Here is an 18,746-nt window from a genome sequence, read left to right as displayed (position 1 = left end):
AAAACAAACGATGTGAGGTTGGCTTGGTTTCATATGTTAGTTCCAGAGCAGTTATAACTTTGCTTGTTCCTGCATTGTGATTAATTTTCCCTTCAGCTCAATTTGGCTGCCAGAAGATCATCCAGAATTGTGTTGATTTCAGCAAATACCCACATAGTCACTTTCACCTTTGGGAAGACACATGCTTTAAAGCAAGTGCTTGCTAATTTTCATAGTGAGAAAAATCCTTAATAAAACTATAGGGACACTTGGATAAGCAAATGAAATTTGCAGCATGATTTTAAAAAAATGCTGAAGAAGAATCTGATTCTGAAAATGAGGAAGCTACCTGAAATGTGAAATTATGTTCTCAGTAGTAAAGTGACCCATCTCCTGTGTTCTCCTATCTTCCTACCTTCCTGTTTCATGCAGGACAAGTTTTATTGTCATTGTTTACTATGGCTATTGAGAATGTTGGGTTAGATTCTAAAACCTAGTTGAATCCAAATGTCACCTTTTCTGTGAGATCTGACGACCCTACACTATTTAACATTGACTTCCCTCCCTGCACCTCCCCGTCTTGCTTCATTTTTCTGTAAGGCATATTTCTTCATCCAATACATTACATATTTTACACACGTATTTTTTTATTGTCTGCTTGACTCATTGATGGCAGAGGTTTTTATCCTTTTCCTTGAATAATGTGTTCCTAGCTTCTGAAAGAGAGCCTGGCACGTGGTAAGTACCCCCACATTAAACTTTTGCCTTTATTTATTTATTTATTCATTCATTCATTCATTCATTCATTTTTATTTTGAGAGAAAGAGAGTGCACGCATGCCCCCATGTGAGTGTGTGGGGTTAGAGAGACGAGGCAGAGATAGAATCTGAAGCAGGTTCTGTGCTCTCAGTGTGGAGCCCAACACAGGGCTTGATCCCATGAACCATGAAATCATGACCTTAGCTGAAATCAAAAGTCAGATGCTTAACCAACTGAGCCACCCAGGCACCCCTCAGCTTTTGCCTCTAAACAGGAAATGGAAAATGTCCCTCTGATGTATTGCATACTGTGAATTCACATATGGAGACCTCGCATGAATGACAGCATCTATGTTTTGCAAAAAACCTATTTGACTCAAGAGCATTTAAGTGTCATTCTGCAACCTGGCAATTGTATGAGCCAAAGTATAAAATAGCCTTTTAGGAACTTGTTCCAATGGTCTCTATTTTTTAGTCATCTAATATTCTTATCCTTTAATGAATAAATGTCTCTTCAGTTAGCTGTCCAGGTCATGAAATATGAGCCTCTACCCCCACACCCAGACAGAGCACTGTGATTTAGAGGTTGTTAACAAATGATTATTAAGGGATTGATTGGCAGATGTACTCCACATCCCCAAGAGATGTGTTCCACTGCAGTTGTACATGCAGTCTTTGAAAATCAAGTTAAGTAGTAAGGACTAGGGAACTTCACTACTTAAATCTGTTCTATAATAAATATTTCTTGTAAAGCACAAAATTCCTTTGCAACTACATATTTTATTTGTAAAGTCATATTTTGGCATACAAGGTTTGCTTAAATTAGTGAATCAAGACTTATACTCTGGGTGTAGACTCTACAGGCTCAGTTCTGTGCCAGGCTGATGATTGATGTTGAGAAATAGCCCCTTTTGGAGACCTGACTCGGGTATGTAACCATTAGTGAATTATAATTGGAAGGAGGGATTGCAAGTCTCTCAAAGGCAGAGTCTACCTCTTATTCACCTTTGTCATCTAGAATCTAGCACAAGCATATTTTAGGCATGCAATACCTATCTGGTGATTGAATAAAAGCATGAATACACAATTGATCAAATGTAATCAGGTACTAACAAGATTTTTAAAAAGTCTATAATGCAGTGAAAACTTAGACAGAAGAGGTCACTAGGAATGGCTGCATGGAGGAGATAGGACAGAAGTTACATCTGGAAAGAAATTAAGGTTTCAAGTGCAAGAACAAAGGGTAAAAGGGAATGCCTAGCTAGAAAAGTAATTTAGACCTGTACACCTATCAGTCTAAAGGATATTGAACATCAACTTCCAGCATATATTTATAATTACATGTATATTCTGCTATATTAACATAATGAATAGTTTTTAAATACATTTTAAAACTGGACTTTTAAAGAGGAATTAAAGATGAAATAAGTCATGTTTTAAATTATCTTTATTTATTGTATATCATTATTTATATTGGGTATAAATGTACAGTTCAAACAACTCCCTTGATAATTTTGAAATTTTTTGGCTAACTTCCAGCTATGTTGGATTAAATCATGGTGTCTCATGGCTCATGTGAAGATATAGGAGACCTACCGGCAAAGATATTTACTTGTTACTCACCCATGCCTGAATTCATATGATCCTTCATCTTCCATTTCCCTGAAGGAACCTAGTTCAGTTACTTGAGAGCATTAACTTGATTAAATGTAGATAATATAATCTGCTCACTAGACCAGTAACCTAGAATCCATAACATGTTGAAAGATGCTTAAAATGAACAAATGAGTGAGACTAACCTGTGAAGAGGATGGAAACCTTACACACCGGTGTGATACCTGGCATTGTCTGATAGAAGGATGGATCAGGGGTGCCATTGACCAGCCTCTTCCTTGCAGGCAGTTACTGAGTCACAGACATGGAGACTGGAGGACACAAAGTTGGGAAGAGTAGATGGATAGGGCTAGATTTTTATTGGTAGTTGAGAGGTTTTGACCTGATGAGATAGGCAAATGCAATTATTCATGTATTTTTAAGAAAAGAATAATGGGGAAAAAAGTTTTATTTTAAAAAAGTTTGTCCTGAAAATAAGGAAAAAATTAAAATGTCAAGCTAGTTCAGAGGCATTGTGAATGAGACATTATTTAGCTCTAGCTAGCTCTCTCAACTCCCCATAGAATTGTCATCTGCTGGTCATGGGACTGTAATTTTCCTTTAAAATATAGGTTTTTGTTTTTCACTGTTCTTCTGTTCCCCTTTAGCTTCACTTGATGTATACTTGACTAGTACAATTGTAAGATATTGAAAAGGTACAATGTGATTATTTGATATACATATTCATCATAAAGATGTTTCCCCCACATTGAGTTAACTGACGCATCCATCACCACACATATTTACCTTTTTTGGAGAAAGGGGTGAGAACATTTAAGTTCTATTTTCAGCAAATTTCAATTATACAATATAGTATTATCAATTACAGTCACCATGTTATATGTTAGATCCTCGGACCTTATTCAACTTATAGCTGAAAGTAAGTTTGTACCCTTTGAACAACTTCTCACTATTTCTCCCACCCACTCCAGTCCCTGTTTCTATGAGTTCAACTTTTTTTTTTTTTTTTTTTTAGTTCCCACATATAGGTGATACCACATGGGATTTGTCTTTCTCTGTCTGGCTTATTTCACTCAGCATTATGCCCTTCATGTTCATCCATGTTGTTGCAAATGGCAGAACTTCCTTCTTTTTTATGACATGATTATGGATGAATAGTATTCCATTGTGTATGTATACCACATTTTCTTTATCCATTCATCCTCTTATGGACACATAGGTGGTTTCCATGTCTTGGCTATTATGAACAATGCTACTCTAAACATGGGAGTACAGAAATCTCTTTGGGATAATGATTTTGTTTCCTTTGGATAAATACCCAGAAGTGGGATTGCTGGCCATATGATAGTTATATTTTTCATTTCTTGAGGAACCTCCATACTGTTTTCCATTGTGGCTACACCAGTTTGCATTCCCAACAGCGTACACTGGTCTTCATTGTTCTTGGCAGGAGAGAGCCAGGAGCTGCCTGCCATTCCTGGTGAGTCAGCTGGCCAACATGGAACATTCGTTTCATCATATTCTCCTGCTGGAGATTAAGAGCATCACTGATGCTTTCTCCTCCATCCTGGGCCCTCAGAGCAGAGATATCTTCCGCATGAGCAACAGCTTCACTGCCATTGCCAAGCTTCTTACCCAACAACTGGAAACTACCAAGGCCAGAAGCAGCAGGTGAGCAGGAGGTCCTTTGTACCTGAGGGATATGTCATAAACCCATGGAAGCATAGCACAGGCAGTAACAGTTTCTTTTGTAGGCATTCAACTTCCCAAAGAAAACCAAACCCACTAACGATCTCAATGCAGAGTAACTTCTGAATAAATTATGGCATTTGCCAGAATTTTTTTTAATTTATGAAAACCAGAATGTAACAAAGGATTTTCTAGAAAGTGAACAAAATATGACAAAGGAATAAGAATGTAGTACAAATAATGATATTTATAACACTCACTTATGTAGTCAACAAGTGTTTAGCAATTGCTTACTCTGTACCAGGAACTCTGTTAGAAGCTAGACATATATAGAGAGATAAAATATATTCCTTGTACCCAGAGAAAGCTCACTTTCTTTTTTTAAAAAAACTTTTTAATGTTTATTTATTTTTGACAGAGAGAGGGCAGAGGAGGGGCAGAGAGAGAGGGAGACACAGAATCCAAAGCAGGCTCCAGGCTCTGAGCTGTCAGCACAGAGCCCAATGAGGGGCTCGAACTCATGAGCCCTGAGATCATGACCTGAGCCGAAGTCGGACGCTTAACCAACTGAGCCACTGAGGCACCCCTAAAAACCTCACTTTCTAATAGGGGAGATAAATATTTACGTGGCTAAGAGAATAGTGGGAAGGTTATGCTTAATCAAGATGCAGCCAAGGAGTCCGGGGACCATAGAGATAGGGATATCTACTTCTGTATGGAATGAAGAGGAATAGGAAACTGAGATCAGGGAAGGCTTCCCAGAAGAGATGATATTTTGAGCCAAGTCCTAAAAGATGACCAGATTGCACCAGGCAATCTTCTGGGCAGCATGTGAAAGAGCACACACTTTCTAGAAACATAAGCCATTTTGTATTGCTCGGGTATGTGTTAGAAGGTAATGTGAGTGAAGTGGTAAGCAGGGACCAGATGATGTTGGGTCTGACCCCTTCCTAAGGAGTTTGAATATTACTCAGTAGGCTAATGAAGAATCATTGTGGAGGTTTGTACGTGGCAGGATATTATCAAAATCCATGTTTGAGGAAGCTTACTCTGATTCCAGTGAAGAGAATGTCTCAGAAGAGGCAGACTGAAGTCAAGTCCAGTGAGGGAAGGACAGAAGAGTGTCTCTGGGTATTGGCCATAAGGAAATTATTGAAGATTCTGAAGAGTGAGCTGCCAGTGGTATGGCTGGGGTTGAAAGGAGAGAGTGAATACAATGCATCAAACTGGCCCTTTCAAGAGGTTTGTGGAGAAAAAAATAAAGATCATGCGAGACTGAGGAAGAGGTTTTATTTTATTATCTTGCTATACTTTGAACACAGATGTCTTAGAAGTTAAAAAAATTTTCAAATATGTACTCTCATTTGATACTCATGACCACCCCCACAAGGCAGATATTATTCCTATTTTACAGAAGAAGAAACAGAGGGTTACAGGTGAGTTAAATGTCTTCCCAAGGTTACACAGTGAGTAGGTGATAGAGGATGGACTCAAACCTTAGCTTCACACTTCAGATCCTATACACTGGAAGGTATTCAGTTCTAGAGAAGGGACAGGGCTAATGTGAGACTAGTGTCAACTTTTGTGACTTTTTGGGGGTATCAAATGATGCATACCATTTCTAGTATGAAATAAGGATTCCCAAAACAAAAGAAGGCATCTTGACAAAATAGTGAGCATTTAATCATGAGGGTCCACTTTGTGTCCAGCCTGGCACAAAGTCTGGAGGTTCCAAGAGATATAAGACACCATCCCTGCCCTCAAGAGGTCTGTAGACAGGTATGCAAAGAGGTTCTGGTAGAAGTGCATACAACAGACTGTGGAGCATGAGAGATATATTGTCTAACGGCCAGGAAATTACAGAATGTTTTACAGAGAAGGTCAAATTTAAGTTCATACCATATTTATTGAGTAGCTTCATGGGCCGGGCATTTCTCTAGATACTAGATTAAGTCGCACAGGATGAATGAGAGTTTCTCAGACAAGGGTAGAAAGGTTACTCCAAATACAGAAAAGAGCATGTGCAAAGATACACGGGCTTAAGAGTGTGTGACCCAAAGTAAGGAAAAGTAATTGGTTCATTGTGGTTGAAGCAAGTACATCAGGGTAGGGTGGGAGAGTAAGCTGAAATGTTAGGTCAGAGGCAGATTATCAGAGGCTTTACACACTGTGTCGGGAAGTGAGGCGCTCATCCCTTAAGCAGTATGGAGGCTTGGAATGATTTTTATCCTGGGAGTGATCACAGCTCCTAACAGAGTAATTAGCAGATGGTAGGCCCTTTTAAATGTTTCTTCACTGAAGGACTTGGTAAATGAGGAAGTGGCTCAAGATGTGGAGCACTGAATGGGTTTGGCTGGAGCAGCAGGAGAGTGACCAGGATGCTATCGTTGGAGCCCGAACAACAGGCTCTTTCAACTAAAGAGCCTAGACTAAATCATTAATGGAGGACCTAAGAAGTCAGGGCAAATCATTATAGTGAGGAGAGCACAGAATTATGAGGAATCGGTTACCAGTAGGAAGGTAGGATGAGGAGAAGAGGGGGAGAGTAGATAAAACCCAGAGATACATAGTTTGAGTGACTGCATACATATGGAAGATGATGTTAATAACCATGAAAAGAGGAGCAGGAGGGGAGCCCAAATGGCAGGCTCTTTTAGCCCCCTAGAGCCCATGGAGATATTATGTGGCCAATAGGGCCATCAAAGTCAACAATAGCTATTCATCCAAAGAAGACTAATTGCAAGTGTCCTTTTCTCTCAACACCATAGTTTTGATCTGTTGTTGCCTGGCTCAATATATAAATGCTTGTAAACCAGGGTTTCTAATTTTGGTTCTATTGAAATTTGAGCTAATTAATCCTTGGTTATGGGGCTGTCCTGTGCATTATAGAATAGTTGTCAGCACCCCTGGACTCTGTCCACTAGATGCTGGTAGCAGTCCTCCCCCTAAGTTGTGGCACCAAAAATGTATCCAGACATTGCTAAATGTCCCCTGAGAGGCAAAAATCGCTTCCAGTTGAGAACTACCACTATATACATATTCCATTCAAAACAATAGCATTTTAACAGACTCACGACCTGCCTAGCAACAGCCTAAAGACAGCAGTATCCAAGAAATCCAAGGCCTGCATCACAAAGGGGTGATTTGTCATTTGTATGCAAGCACAAAGTCACCGTTGGCCAATTTTCATGATGTGGTTTTAGAAATTTGGTTGAGAGCCTCTACAGCAGGTGTTTGGAGGAGCCATTTTGTATTCTGTGCACAGCCAGCCTGCTTATTTCTTCTTCCAGTGATGAGTGACATGTGTATCAGATGTGAAAGCTTAGGCACACATTCTGGCCAGTGTTCTATGTGTTCTCTATTGCTTCTACAAATGCAAAGCTGCACGAGGCCAGTTGGCATCCGTAAGAGTATATATTGAAAAATATTTACATAAAGGAAAAACACGTTACACAATAGTGTTACACTGGGCACTCTAACAAGAAAATTGACCCTTAATAAATAGGCCCAATCTCAGATGCCTAGGTGGCTCAGTGAGTTAAGCATCCAACTTTTGATTTAGGCTCAGGTCATGATCTCACAGTTCATGAGTTCAAGCCCCATGTCAGGCTCTGCTCTGTGTCAGTGTGGAAGCTGCTTGGAATTCTCTCTCCCTCTGTCTCTGCCCCTACCCCCACTTGTTCGTTCTCTCTTTCTCTCTCTCTCTCAAAAATAAATAAAACTTAAAATAAATAAATAGGCCCAATCCAATTAGCGATAAACACTTTCCCCATGAAAAGAAGAGTTTAGGAGATATGTACAGAGGAGGAAAATTATAAGGTTTTACTATTAAAATATGAATCTGTATGTATGAGAATGTATTTCTATTTCTCCTCCTTTTGTTATTTTTCTGGGGAAAAAAAACACAAAGAGAAAAATTAAATGTGACGAGATCAAAACATCACCACTCACCTCCATCCTCAGTACTTCAGCCTTTCTCAATTCAAAATATTCACTCCGCCAATGTTCAACACTCACTGTCAGTCTTCCACTCGACTGTAATTATTCAGTGGGAACCTCAAAACACTGGTGTGGACAGCCAGCCTTTTGTATCAGCTGCTCATCCTCTCTGGGATGGTTGCTAAGGCTTCTCTCTGAACATCTTTTCCCTGAATAGCCTTCATTGTGACCACTTAGCTTCAGTAATTTTAATCTGTGTCCCCCACAGAAGAAAGGTCTATACTTTTGTCTAAAGTACCCAACAAAGTCTGATCTTTACAATTAAAGGGGAAATGAATAAGTGAAGAGAGTTTGAAAGAAAATTAAAGATGATAAAATTCAAAACAGATGTCATCTAATTCACAAATCTGACACATCGCCCAGCAGGCCAGATTTTAGACTTCAGGCCAAAAATACAAGATTATCAAAAGAAAAACAATTAGCATCCTAGAGAGAATAAAAACCTGAAGTAGACAGGCACCTTCTTTGTGCCAAATCATTCTGAATTAACTGGGTGAGTTTTATTAGATGCACCAGGTAACATACTTGCACTTTTTTTGTTCCTATGTTTTAAAAAGAATGTCTATATCTAAACAATAAACCAATAGGAGCTAAATAACAGGACAGCCAAGCAAAACATTTAGAATTTGAATCTAATTCTGGAGGAGCAGAAAGAGGTAAGAGCAATTGTGGATTAAAAAGGAAGATGTCAAGATAAGGAAAAAGATCTATACCTTTCGAAATTGTGGGAGCCCTAAATCGCCTTCTGGGAAGCCACTAACCATTGAACCATATGCCATCCAGGACCAGGGGAATCTAGGGAAGGAGAGGGTGAGCTTCTGGCAACTGTGTGCTGGCTGAGCATTCAAGTGGTCCTTTGACTAGAAGACATCTTTGCCCCGTGCATGTGATTCCAGAGAGGCTGCTCTAATCAGGCACCATCAGATTTGGGGACAGTTTGTCCTGGGTGGTCTTAGTAGATATTTAGGCTCAGGCCCCAGTTGGTGATAGAAACTTTGAGAGGTGGAAATTGTGAAAAGCAATCAGGGATAGGGGGTCAAATAGGAGAAATGACAAAAGACAGGGAGAAAGGGTAGCAACGAGAAAAGGCCCAGGGAAAAGCAGAGGACAAGGAGGGAGGGCATCTGAACACAGCCCAAGTCCCAGGGTTAGGTGGGGTGCGTGTGTGTCAGGGGGTTTCCAATTCCCTCAGATCCAGCTTTCAAACCCTAGCCAAAGCCATCAAGTCATGGGGAGAAAAAGTTGCTTATAAGAAAAGTTTTAACACAAAGCATGTGGTTAAAGCTTTCCCAAACATCTCTGGCTTGGTTAAGTGGGTGGTAAGTTCTTTTGTTGTTTTGGTGATAATGGTGGTAGTTGTGGTAAAATTTTGTGTTTGTTCTTTGTTTTTAAGAATCAAGCTTGGCGAGGTGGGGGAAAGGAGAATGAAAGGTAAATTATAGTCAAAACTAAATGGGTGGGTGTAAATCTGATTTGGGATAAATGGAAAGAGATGGCACAAAGGAGGGAAGGTAATAAAACAACAGTATGTTGGGGAGAATGAAGGGAAAACAGATTATGTTTATGAGAGAATGACTCCAGGAAATCTGTCCTCCTTGGAGTTGCCCCAGAGTTTTGGTTTATCCTAAATTTCATGCAATAAACATCAAAGAAATGGATTACAGGCGAGAACCAGGGATTTGAGTCAGGCTGTGGCCCTAATGTATAGCCAAGCAACATGGCCTGCAAAGACTGTTTCCAAACTGTGAGACCTTGTATAAGCAAGGTTGCAGAGTTCCCATCTTGATATCCTGGAGGTCACATCAGAACCTACCCCTGATGTAATACACAGTCCCTGAAGGCATTGCCCAAGAAATTGAGGATACGGCTTTTTACTGGGTCCACAGCAGAAATTGCAGAAAGCAGTGGTCCAAGTTCTTTACAACTCAGCAAAGCAGTTATCTGTAGGTCTGATCACACCTTTAACTAGCTCCCACCACATGATAGATTTTGTGCTAAGGATTTTTAACTACGTTTTATTGTTTAATCCTCACAACAAAGTCTTCCAGTATGTATTAGAACGACAGACGCTTCATCTTAAAATATAATGGAGTAAACCTTGTGGGCAGGCGAGAATAAAGGAAAATTCTCTACCCAATACTTACTCCCCTCTAGGTCCATGGCAGTTCTTGGAGTGCAATAGTGCAAATGCCCAGATGTTGGCTCATAGAATTTCCTTTCATTTCTTCCTTTGGTCTAGTCCAGTAGGTCTCAAATGTTAGTGTGGACGAGATTTACAGTGCTCACAGTGCTTCAGAGATAATTTGAAAGAATTTTAAAGGAATGTCAAAGGTGACTTTTGCTTATTCCTCCCCAAAGTGATACACCCCCCCCACCTTTTATCATTATCTTCTAGAACACCCTCCATCCCTCTTTTCCCTTTGAAGGCTTGCCTTCTCTAAGACTCTAATTCAGTACCACTTCCCCATGAGATGTTTCTCACCCACCTCTGCCCACTGTAACCTTCTCTGAACTGCTACAGTTCATCCTGCCTTTCCATTCTTCTGCACCCACAGTCCTGCCCTGAAGTGTTAGGTAGCTTTCTGTGTGCCTCTCTAGTTTTCCCCAAACTTGAGAGAGCTACTTTTCAGAGCCTATTGCTCTATGGAAGGAAAATAGAGTCTTAAAAATGCTTATAAGAGTTCCCACTTTTTTAGGCAAGACATGTTTATACAAAGAGAAATTGATTCTTTGAGAGCAACTCTTGGCTCAGGGAATATACATGAGGAGGTTCAGGACCGTAATTAAAAACATGTGATGTTCTGGTCAACATTGCCCCCTGCTTAGGAAAAGCTGAATGTAATTTCGCCCCACCAAGGTAACCAGAGTTTTAAGAAAAAAACAAGTATATATCTTTTCAATCTAGAGAGTTCTATGCTGGTCTCTCATATAAAAAGTGAATTGTAACAGCTGTTTGTGGCAGTAGCTGTGGCTGTTGTTTCTCCTCCATGTGCAGGGAAGGAAGGGCTTCAGTTTTTTGCCCCTCTTCTTACCGAGGAGATTAAGCCTGACATGTGGTACCATTTATGTTCCATGTGTTGTTCATTTACTCCACCATTTGTCCTTCCTTAAAGCAGCATTTATGGTGATGTGAAGGTCTGTAAAGGTATTTCAGGAATTCGTTTATCAGCAAGAGATGTAGGTGGGAGACATCATTATCAGCTTTGGAGACAATGAAGCAAGCCCAGGGAGCTTGAGGCCCCAGAGGGGCTGGCTCCGTGAGTGTGGACAAAGAGGGGTGGAGAAGGGAGGCGGGGCGCGGCCCTGCCAAGGAGCATGAGCAACACAATTGCCGCTTTGCGAGGGGATCCAGGCTTTTTGCCCATAACACAGAAGTGTTTAAAAACACAAGACACACCAAAAAGGAAGAGACCTTTTCATCAAGCTCCCATGGCTTGGCTTCCTCTTTCAAAAAAGACAGGAAACACCAAAGCTTTAGCATGGAGAAAAGGAAAAAATGCACTTGTGGAAGAGAAGGTGAGAGGGACTTGACCCTCTATAGCCTCTTGCAGGAGGGGTAACCGTCCCTGGTTCTTTTTTGATATTAATCATAATTGAACTCTGAGGTTGCTATTTGCGTGACATGTCCTGAGTTTTGAACACCTTTTCAGTTTTGGTTAAAGGGGATGCCAAATGTCATTTTTCAGATCACTATGAAGGGTTGCTTAGTGATTGTATGTCAACTCTGTTCTGGTGTCTTGTTTCCCATAGAATGTTACTCAAAGATATGAAGGTAAAATGATTCTTGCTAGTTACTGCATTATCACCAATGCCATTATATGTATTACTTATCCCTGGGGTAGATTCAGATGCAGCCTGAACCAAACACCTACAGAGAGGCAGGTGGGAAAGCCATGTGAGTGGGTGCAGTCTGGAAGCAGATACTTTGTGCTGGGTTTACTAGTTGACCTTCAGTAAGTTACTGAACTTCTCTGTGCCTAAGCTTCTCCATCTGTAAATGGAGGAAGTAGCAGGATTTGACCCACTGGATTATGTAAGAAGTAATACATGTAGCCGACCTGAACAGTGAGTGGCTCATGCATAGAAAGCCCTCAGTAAATGTTAACTATTGGCATCAGTACTCTCTTCCAGGTGGGCACTATAGTAGGTGCTTTCGTTTTACATGTCCCTTATACCAGAGCTACTAAAAGTGTAGCTCATGAACCAACACCAGTCTGCAAACATTTTTACTAGCCTGTGATGAGGTTATTGCAGAAACTGAAAATAAGAGTTTAGCAATTTGACATTGCTGCAATATCCAAACGGATGATCAGTGGGCTTATACTCAGTTCTTTGTCTTATTCGCTTTATTTCTCTGGTCATTTATTTTTATCATATTTCACAAAAATATTGCTCTCTGACATATGAGAATTAAAAAAGCAAAAAGCTGGTTCTGTTCCACAGGTCATTTGAAAAGCATTGCATTAGATCCTCGATGTAGCTAAACCCAGGCAGAGCTTAGAACTCTCTTCAGTGACTAATATTTTGCTCTCCAAACTTTCCTTTGGGACTTAAAGAAAGACATTTAATAAATGAGAGAGAATGAACACAACACTTCAGCGATGATTGAGATCGACGATTGTGGGATAGCTCAGCCTAAGAAAAATAGTTCTTAATGATGTTCAGCTTTACCATCAGGCAAAAGGTGGACTTTTTATTAGGTTGAAGGCTGTTGGCTAGACTTTGATATAGGTTGGCAGGAATTGAATCACAGGATTTTGTTTTGTGTAGTGTTCTGTCCCCAACTCAGTCATTGGTGTGTTTTGACTGACTTTACCCCCCTCTCCCATTTCTAGGTAGCTATACATTTCTACCTATTAAAAATGGGGTAAGATATCATATTTGGGGTGGAAACTATGATAGGATGTATCAAGAAGGAAAACAACCATTATTTTGTTCTTCCAGTGTCAAAAGCTGGCAAGTGACAATGTATCAACTTTTTTTCTTCTCCTGTGATTTCATTTTCATGGTAGATAACCTCTCTTTAATCCTTTTACCTGCTCTCATCCCTAGACAGTAATGTTAGCCCAGAAAAAAAGGAGCATGTTGTTTTTACAGTTCTTACCCTTGATTCAAAGCATTCTAATGACATTACTACTCTACATTTTTATATTCCTTTATACTTAACAGAGTGCTTTTGTGACTTGGGCCACATTCAGATGCCAATTCGTTAAGATCCAGCTGTCTTCTGTTAAGGCTGCTATTCATCTGACCTGCCCATTCTAGTCTCAGGACTCCTGACTAAAGAGTTAAGGCACATCTGAACCACCAGTCAGTGGCAAAACTGACAAGGTACCTTTACCTCGGAATCACAGGGGCTTTGCATTTTTTGCTCATGCTCTTTCCATATCCCATTCTCTCTCATCCTGGCTGAAAGAAAAGTGAGCAAATAAATGCCTGAACATCTGCATTAGAGAAGCCACTTCCTCATATGAGGGCTTTTAACTTTTATTCTAAATATTGGGAACTTTCTGTCTACAATTGCTCAGAATTTATACTTACAGCACAGAGGGTTTTGTTGTTGTTGTTGTTGTTTTGTTTTGTTTTGTTTTTAAACTACTTCTGCATCTCAGTAGCAAGGGCAACTATCCTTTAGGATACTACAGAAGTAAAAGCATTGTATAGTCCCCCTGGCTCTGAGCAGGAGACACTCATCTTCCAAGTTTGGTATCACCTACACAAGCTGCCTTCCTCTGGTGTCACATGTCCACACTGGGCAGCAGCCACCCAGGGTTTTACCATTTGATTTTTTCATGCCCATTCTGTATGGGCAACACTGTCAAATCCAATGTATAATGCTTTCAGCAATCTGATGATGCTCTGTCACTAATTCCATCTTTATATGACAAGAATGAGACTTAGACTTCTAAAAAGATTTGCCACATCACTAATAAACAGGAGATTGGAGTCGTGAACCTTCCCTGTAAGGCTATGTTCAGTTCATTTCCCCACAACCATCTCCTTTTGAGAACCCTTTAAAAAGTCTTGTGTGAATGAAATAAACCGTGGAATCATTTCATTTTAGGCAAAGTTGTATCATTGGCACGACTGGCTCCCATATAACCAGGCACCTAGTGGACTCTGCTCTTGCCCATTCAGTCAGAGGCCAAATTGGGTACCAAGACCTAGACTTATCACCGTCCTTTCCCTTAGTATTTGAGTGTGACTGTTCCAGAACTGTTACCTATTATAGTCCCAAAACAGATGACAGCACTGTGGTGCTGGGGGATCCTCTGTCATTCTTATGATGACCGATGAGCCAAGAAATTGCTAAAGAGTAAAGAACATAACATCCTAAGAATTTAGGACTCCAATGTGGATTTGATCCATTATGTTCTTCTACTTCTCCTCTAACAGAATTAACTTTGCAGGAGTACATAATCTGGACATGGGATCACAAGCCAAGATTGTCAAACATTAATTAATACTACTTTCCTTTGACTTAAGGATCCAGGAAGTGCAGCTGCCAGTCTCTCCACCTCTGCCAGCTTCATAGTCCCATCTTGAGGTACAGTGAGAGCAGTGAGCTAGCTGCCCAAGGGCTAATTTGTTTCCAAGGGAAGTCCAGCTCACACAAGAGGGGGGTAATTAGGCCTCCCCCTGAGCATCCCTAGAGGTACTTTTAAAAACTTTACTTTGGCAACAAGACCAGAAACTGTTCAGACTGGAAATCATCTGAGCCTCTTATAATATGGCATGTTGAGTTAAAGCCAAGTTAATATCTAGCGGATTATAGAACTCTGACAAAGATTTCTGTAAAGTTACCTCTGGAGTTAAAAGTGACAAATGGAAGAGAAATAACAACCCCCTACATGAGCCCAACCCACTGGCCCCCAGCAAGTAAACACACACAGGACAAATGGCTCCACCAGTGTTGTTTGTATTTGTGATGCATTTCCTTGCTCTCCGAGGAAAGCAGAGTTTATCTCCAGAAAAGCGTTTTGGTTTTGAACAAATTCTCTCCTGTCTTTTTATAGCAAATTAAAAACTAGAAGAAGTGAAGGAGCAGTGAATGTTTATTATAAATTCTAACTTCTACCTACCATTTCCTGACCTTCTAACCTATCGGAACGAACACTGATCCTAACTCCCTGACAGCAAAATCCTATGACAAAACCCAGTTGGATCAATGGCCAGTGACAAAAAGTTCTCTTTGGTCCATCTTCTGGCTTCGGCTGCTTTGGTGACTCTTCATTACCATCCCTGTCCCCTAACTCCTGTGTTATGCAAATCTCCAAATCATAAAAACAAGGAAGATTGTGTATGAGAGAAACTCTTTGTGGTGAGAATTCCACTTATCAGAAATGTTCACCAGCTTCAAATGAAGATATCACTTCTCTGACCCAGACATTTTATTATTTCTTCACTCTTCTTATCTGGCCTTTTGCAAATCCCTCATTTTACTCCTACTCTTGCTCCCTGCTTCTCTACATTTGATATTTAGCAAATGACATTGTCCCACCTCCAACCCCCTATAGGCCAGGGGAAGTGACCAGTGCCTCATGGGCATCTGGTGGAATTCAGGAAGTTTTTGAGGTGCAGAGAGTAGGCTGGCTTTAGAAACCAAGGTGGTCTTAGTTCATTTATTCCACAAACATTTCAGGTACCTGTGCGTGTGTGTCAAGTATATTTCAGATACAAGAGAACAAAGATGAACAGTACAGGTCCCTGCCCACCAAGCAGTAGGGATTTACCCCAGGATACGGTTGCCAGATTTAACAAATAGGACACCCAGTTGAATTTCAGATAAAGAACAAATAATTTTTTAGTATAAGTATAATCATTTTAGTATAGGAGAATACACTTTTAGTATGCCCCACTAGAGGTATACCTGTACTTAAAAAAATATTTGTTGCTGATCTGGAATTCAAATTTGGCTGGGTATCCTGTATTTTATTGGGCAACCCTACCCTAGAGGCACTGGACTTGCCCCTCTTAGGGCCAGTGGATGTCTAGGGGCAACCCATAACTTCTCTCGTGCCCAAAGTCCCCTCTGAGGGATGTGACAAGGCAATCTGAAAATGAAAGAAGGCATGCTCCCAGCTATTAGAGGTCTCACTCACTCAGGCCATGGCTTCATAGCCAACACTTGGTAACTAGAGACAGGGGCAGAGAAAGGGAGCTGAGAGTCTCCTCCTAAAGTCTGAACAGCAGTTCCCTCCAGGATGTGGAATATTGGTCTGCCTGTGTCTAGACCACTGATACTTTCTCTATATATTAACACAAGAAAGACAGGGCAGATGAAGTTTCTAAAGGAATAGTAATAATAATTATTGCTATTAATAATAATAATAAATTAATAATGACAGTAATACTAATAATAAAATCTAACATCTATTGAGCAGTGTATTCTCTGTCAGGAGCAGTGCTTCACACCGATTCTGTTGTTTCATCTTGGCAACAACACTTGAGTAAAGTACAGTTGTTTTTCCTATTGTATAGGGAAATTGATATAAAGAGTACAAAAACTAAAATAAAGATCTCTGCAAGTATTATTTTAAAAAGTCAGAAACTGATCTAGTAAAATTATCTAGGGAGATTTACTATAATCATATGAAGTTTGAAGTTTTTTTGAAAGAAAATGCTATTGCTTAACTCTTATTATAACCCAGAGCTTTATGTAGAAAGAAAACAAAAACCCTAGTGAATTTGTGGGAAACTCCCTTTAACAAGTCATATGTTTTAAGATTTAAAAATTTGCATAATGTTCAATATCTGATGTATGCATATTGGGTATACTTCATGCCTTAAAGTTTTGTAAGTTTTAATAAGCCAAGCTATAGAAATTTCTGAAATAAAGTACAAATATAAAGGTATCTTTCACTTATGAAATGTGACTAGAATCCAAGGAATCAGAGAAATACTTTAGTTTGGTGACTATACATGGACTATCATGGATAGAAAATAAATACTTGCTCCTCAAATTTCTCATTTTGAGACGGTCATTGATTATTTTATTTATTTATTTAAATGTTTAATTCTATTCTAGTTAACATACAGTGTTATGTTAGTTTCAGATATACAATATATTGATTCAACAATTCCATACATGACCCCATTCTCATCATGACAAGTACACTCCTTAATCCCCATCACCTATTTCACCCATACCCTACCCACCTCCCCTCTGTTAACCCTCAGTTTGTTCTCTGTAATTAATTGATTCTCTATATATGATTAGTTTCTCTCTCCCTCTCTCATTTTTTCCCCTTTGCTTGTTTTTGTTTATTTGTTTCTTACATTCCACATATGAGTGAAATCATATGGTATTTGTCTTACTCTGACTATTATATTTCACTTTGCATTATACTCTCTAATCAATCCACGTTGCTAAAAATGGCAAGACTTCATTATTTTATATGGCTGAATAATATTCCTGTGTGTGTGTGTGTGTGTGTGTGTGTGTGTGTGTGTGTACCACCTTTTTATCTACTCATCTATCAATGGACACTTGGGCTGCTTCCATATTTTGGCTATTATAAATAATGCTGCAATAAACATAGGGGTGCATATATCTTTTTGAGTTCATGTTTTTGTATTCTTTGGGTAAATATACAATAGTGGAATTACTGAATCATAAGGTAGTTCTATTTGTAATTATTTAAGGAACTTCCAAATTGTTTTCCACAGTGGCTACATTCCCACCAACAGTGCAAGAGGGTTCCTTTTCCACCATATCTTCACCAACACTTGTTTCTTATCTTATTGATTTTAGCCATACTGACAGGTGTGAGATGATATCTCATTGTGGTTTTGATTTGTATTTCCCTAATAATGAATGATGTTGAGTATCTTCATATGTCTGTTGACCATCTGGCTGTCTTCTTTGGAGAAATGTCTATTCATGTTCTGCCCATTTTTAATTGGATTATTTGGTGTTGAGTTCTATAAGTCCTTTATATATTTATCAGATATGTCATTTGGGAATATCTTCTCTCTCACTTGGTAGCTTGCCTTTTAGTTTTGTTGATTATTTCTTTGGCTATCAGAGGCTTTTTATTTTGATGTAGTTCTAATAGTTAATTTTTGCTTTTGATCCTCTTGCCTTAGGAGACATATTTAGAAAAATGTTGCTATAGCCAATGTCAGAGACATTATTGCCTGTGTTTTCTTCTAGGATTGTTATGGCTTTCAGGTCTCACATTTAAATCTTTAATCCATTTTGAGTTTATTTTTTTGTATGATGTGAGAAAATGGCCCACTTTCATTTTTTTGCATGTGGCTGCCCAGTTTGTTGAAGAGACTCTTTTTTTCCCATTGGATATTCTTTCCTACTTTGTCAAGTATTAATTGACCATATAATCATGAGTTTCATTCTGTGAAATCCTTCCTCTGTTCCACTGATCTATGTGTCTGTTTGGGGCCAACACCATACTGTTCTGATTGCTACAGCTTTGTAGTATATCTTGAAACCTGGGATTGTGATACCTCCAGTTTTGTTCTTTTTCAAGATTGATTTGATTATTCAGGGTTTTTGTGGTTCCATACCAATTTTAGGATTATTTGCTCTAGTTCTGTGGAAAATACTATTGTATTTTGATAGGGATGGCATTAAATCTGTAAATTGCTTTGGGTAGTATGGACATTTCAACAATACTTGTTCTTTCAATCCATGAGTATAGAATGTCTATCCATTTGTTTGTGTCATCTTTAATTTCTTTCATCAGT

At 39.4% G+C, this 18,746-nt stretch overlaps 1 protein-coding gene across 6 annotated transcripts in view; it reads left to right on the top strand.

Moving 5' to 3' along the window:
• The window catches only part of VEPH1 (ventricular zone expressed PH domain containing 1), a 261,729-nt gene that overhangs the window by 108,641 nt on the left and 134,342 nt on the right, over positions 1–18,746 (top strand). For 4 of the 6 annotated variants that reach the window (XM_040480593.1, XM_040480591.1, XM_040480590.1 and 1 more), the window contains one exon: positions 3,802–4,022. The exons of 1 other annotated variant lie outside the window; for it this stretch is intronic. In XM_040480593.1, the coding sequence (XP_040336527.1) occupies positions 3,802–4,022 (221 nt within the window). Of the gene's footprint in view, positions 1–3,801; positions 4,023–5,100; positions 5,268–18,746 lie in introns of those variants that run through there. One more of the 6 variants, XM_040480594.1, reaches the window with a different exon arrangement.

The sequence above is a fragment of the Herpailurus yagouaroundi genome, unplaced genomic scaffold (genome assembly GCF_014898765.1).
Source record: "Herpailurus yagouaroundi ecotype Mexico unplaced genomic scaffold, PumYag 159, whole genome shotgun sequence".
Lineage (NCBI taxonomy): Eukaryota > Metazoa > Chordata > Mammalia > Carnivora > Felidae > Herpailurus > Herpailurus yagouaroundi.
Note: the sequence above shows the minus strand (reverse complement) of the source record. Positions and strands in the feature narration are given on the sequence as shown.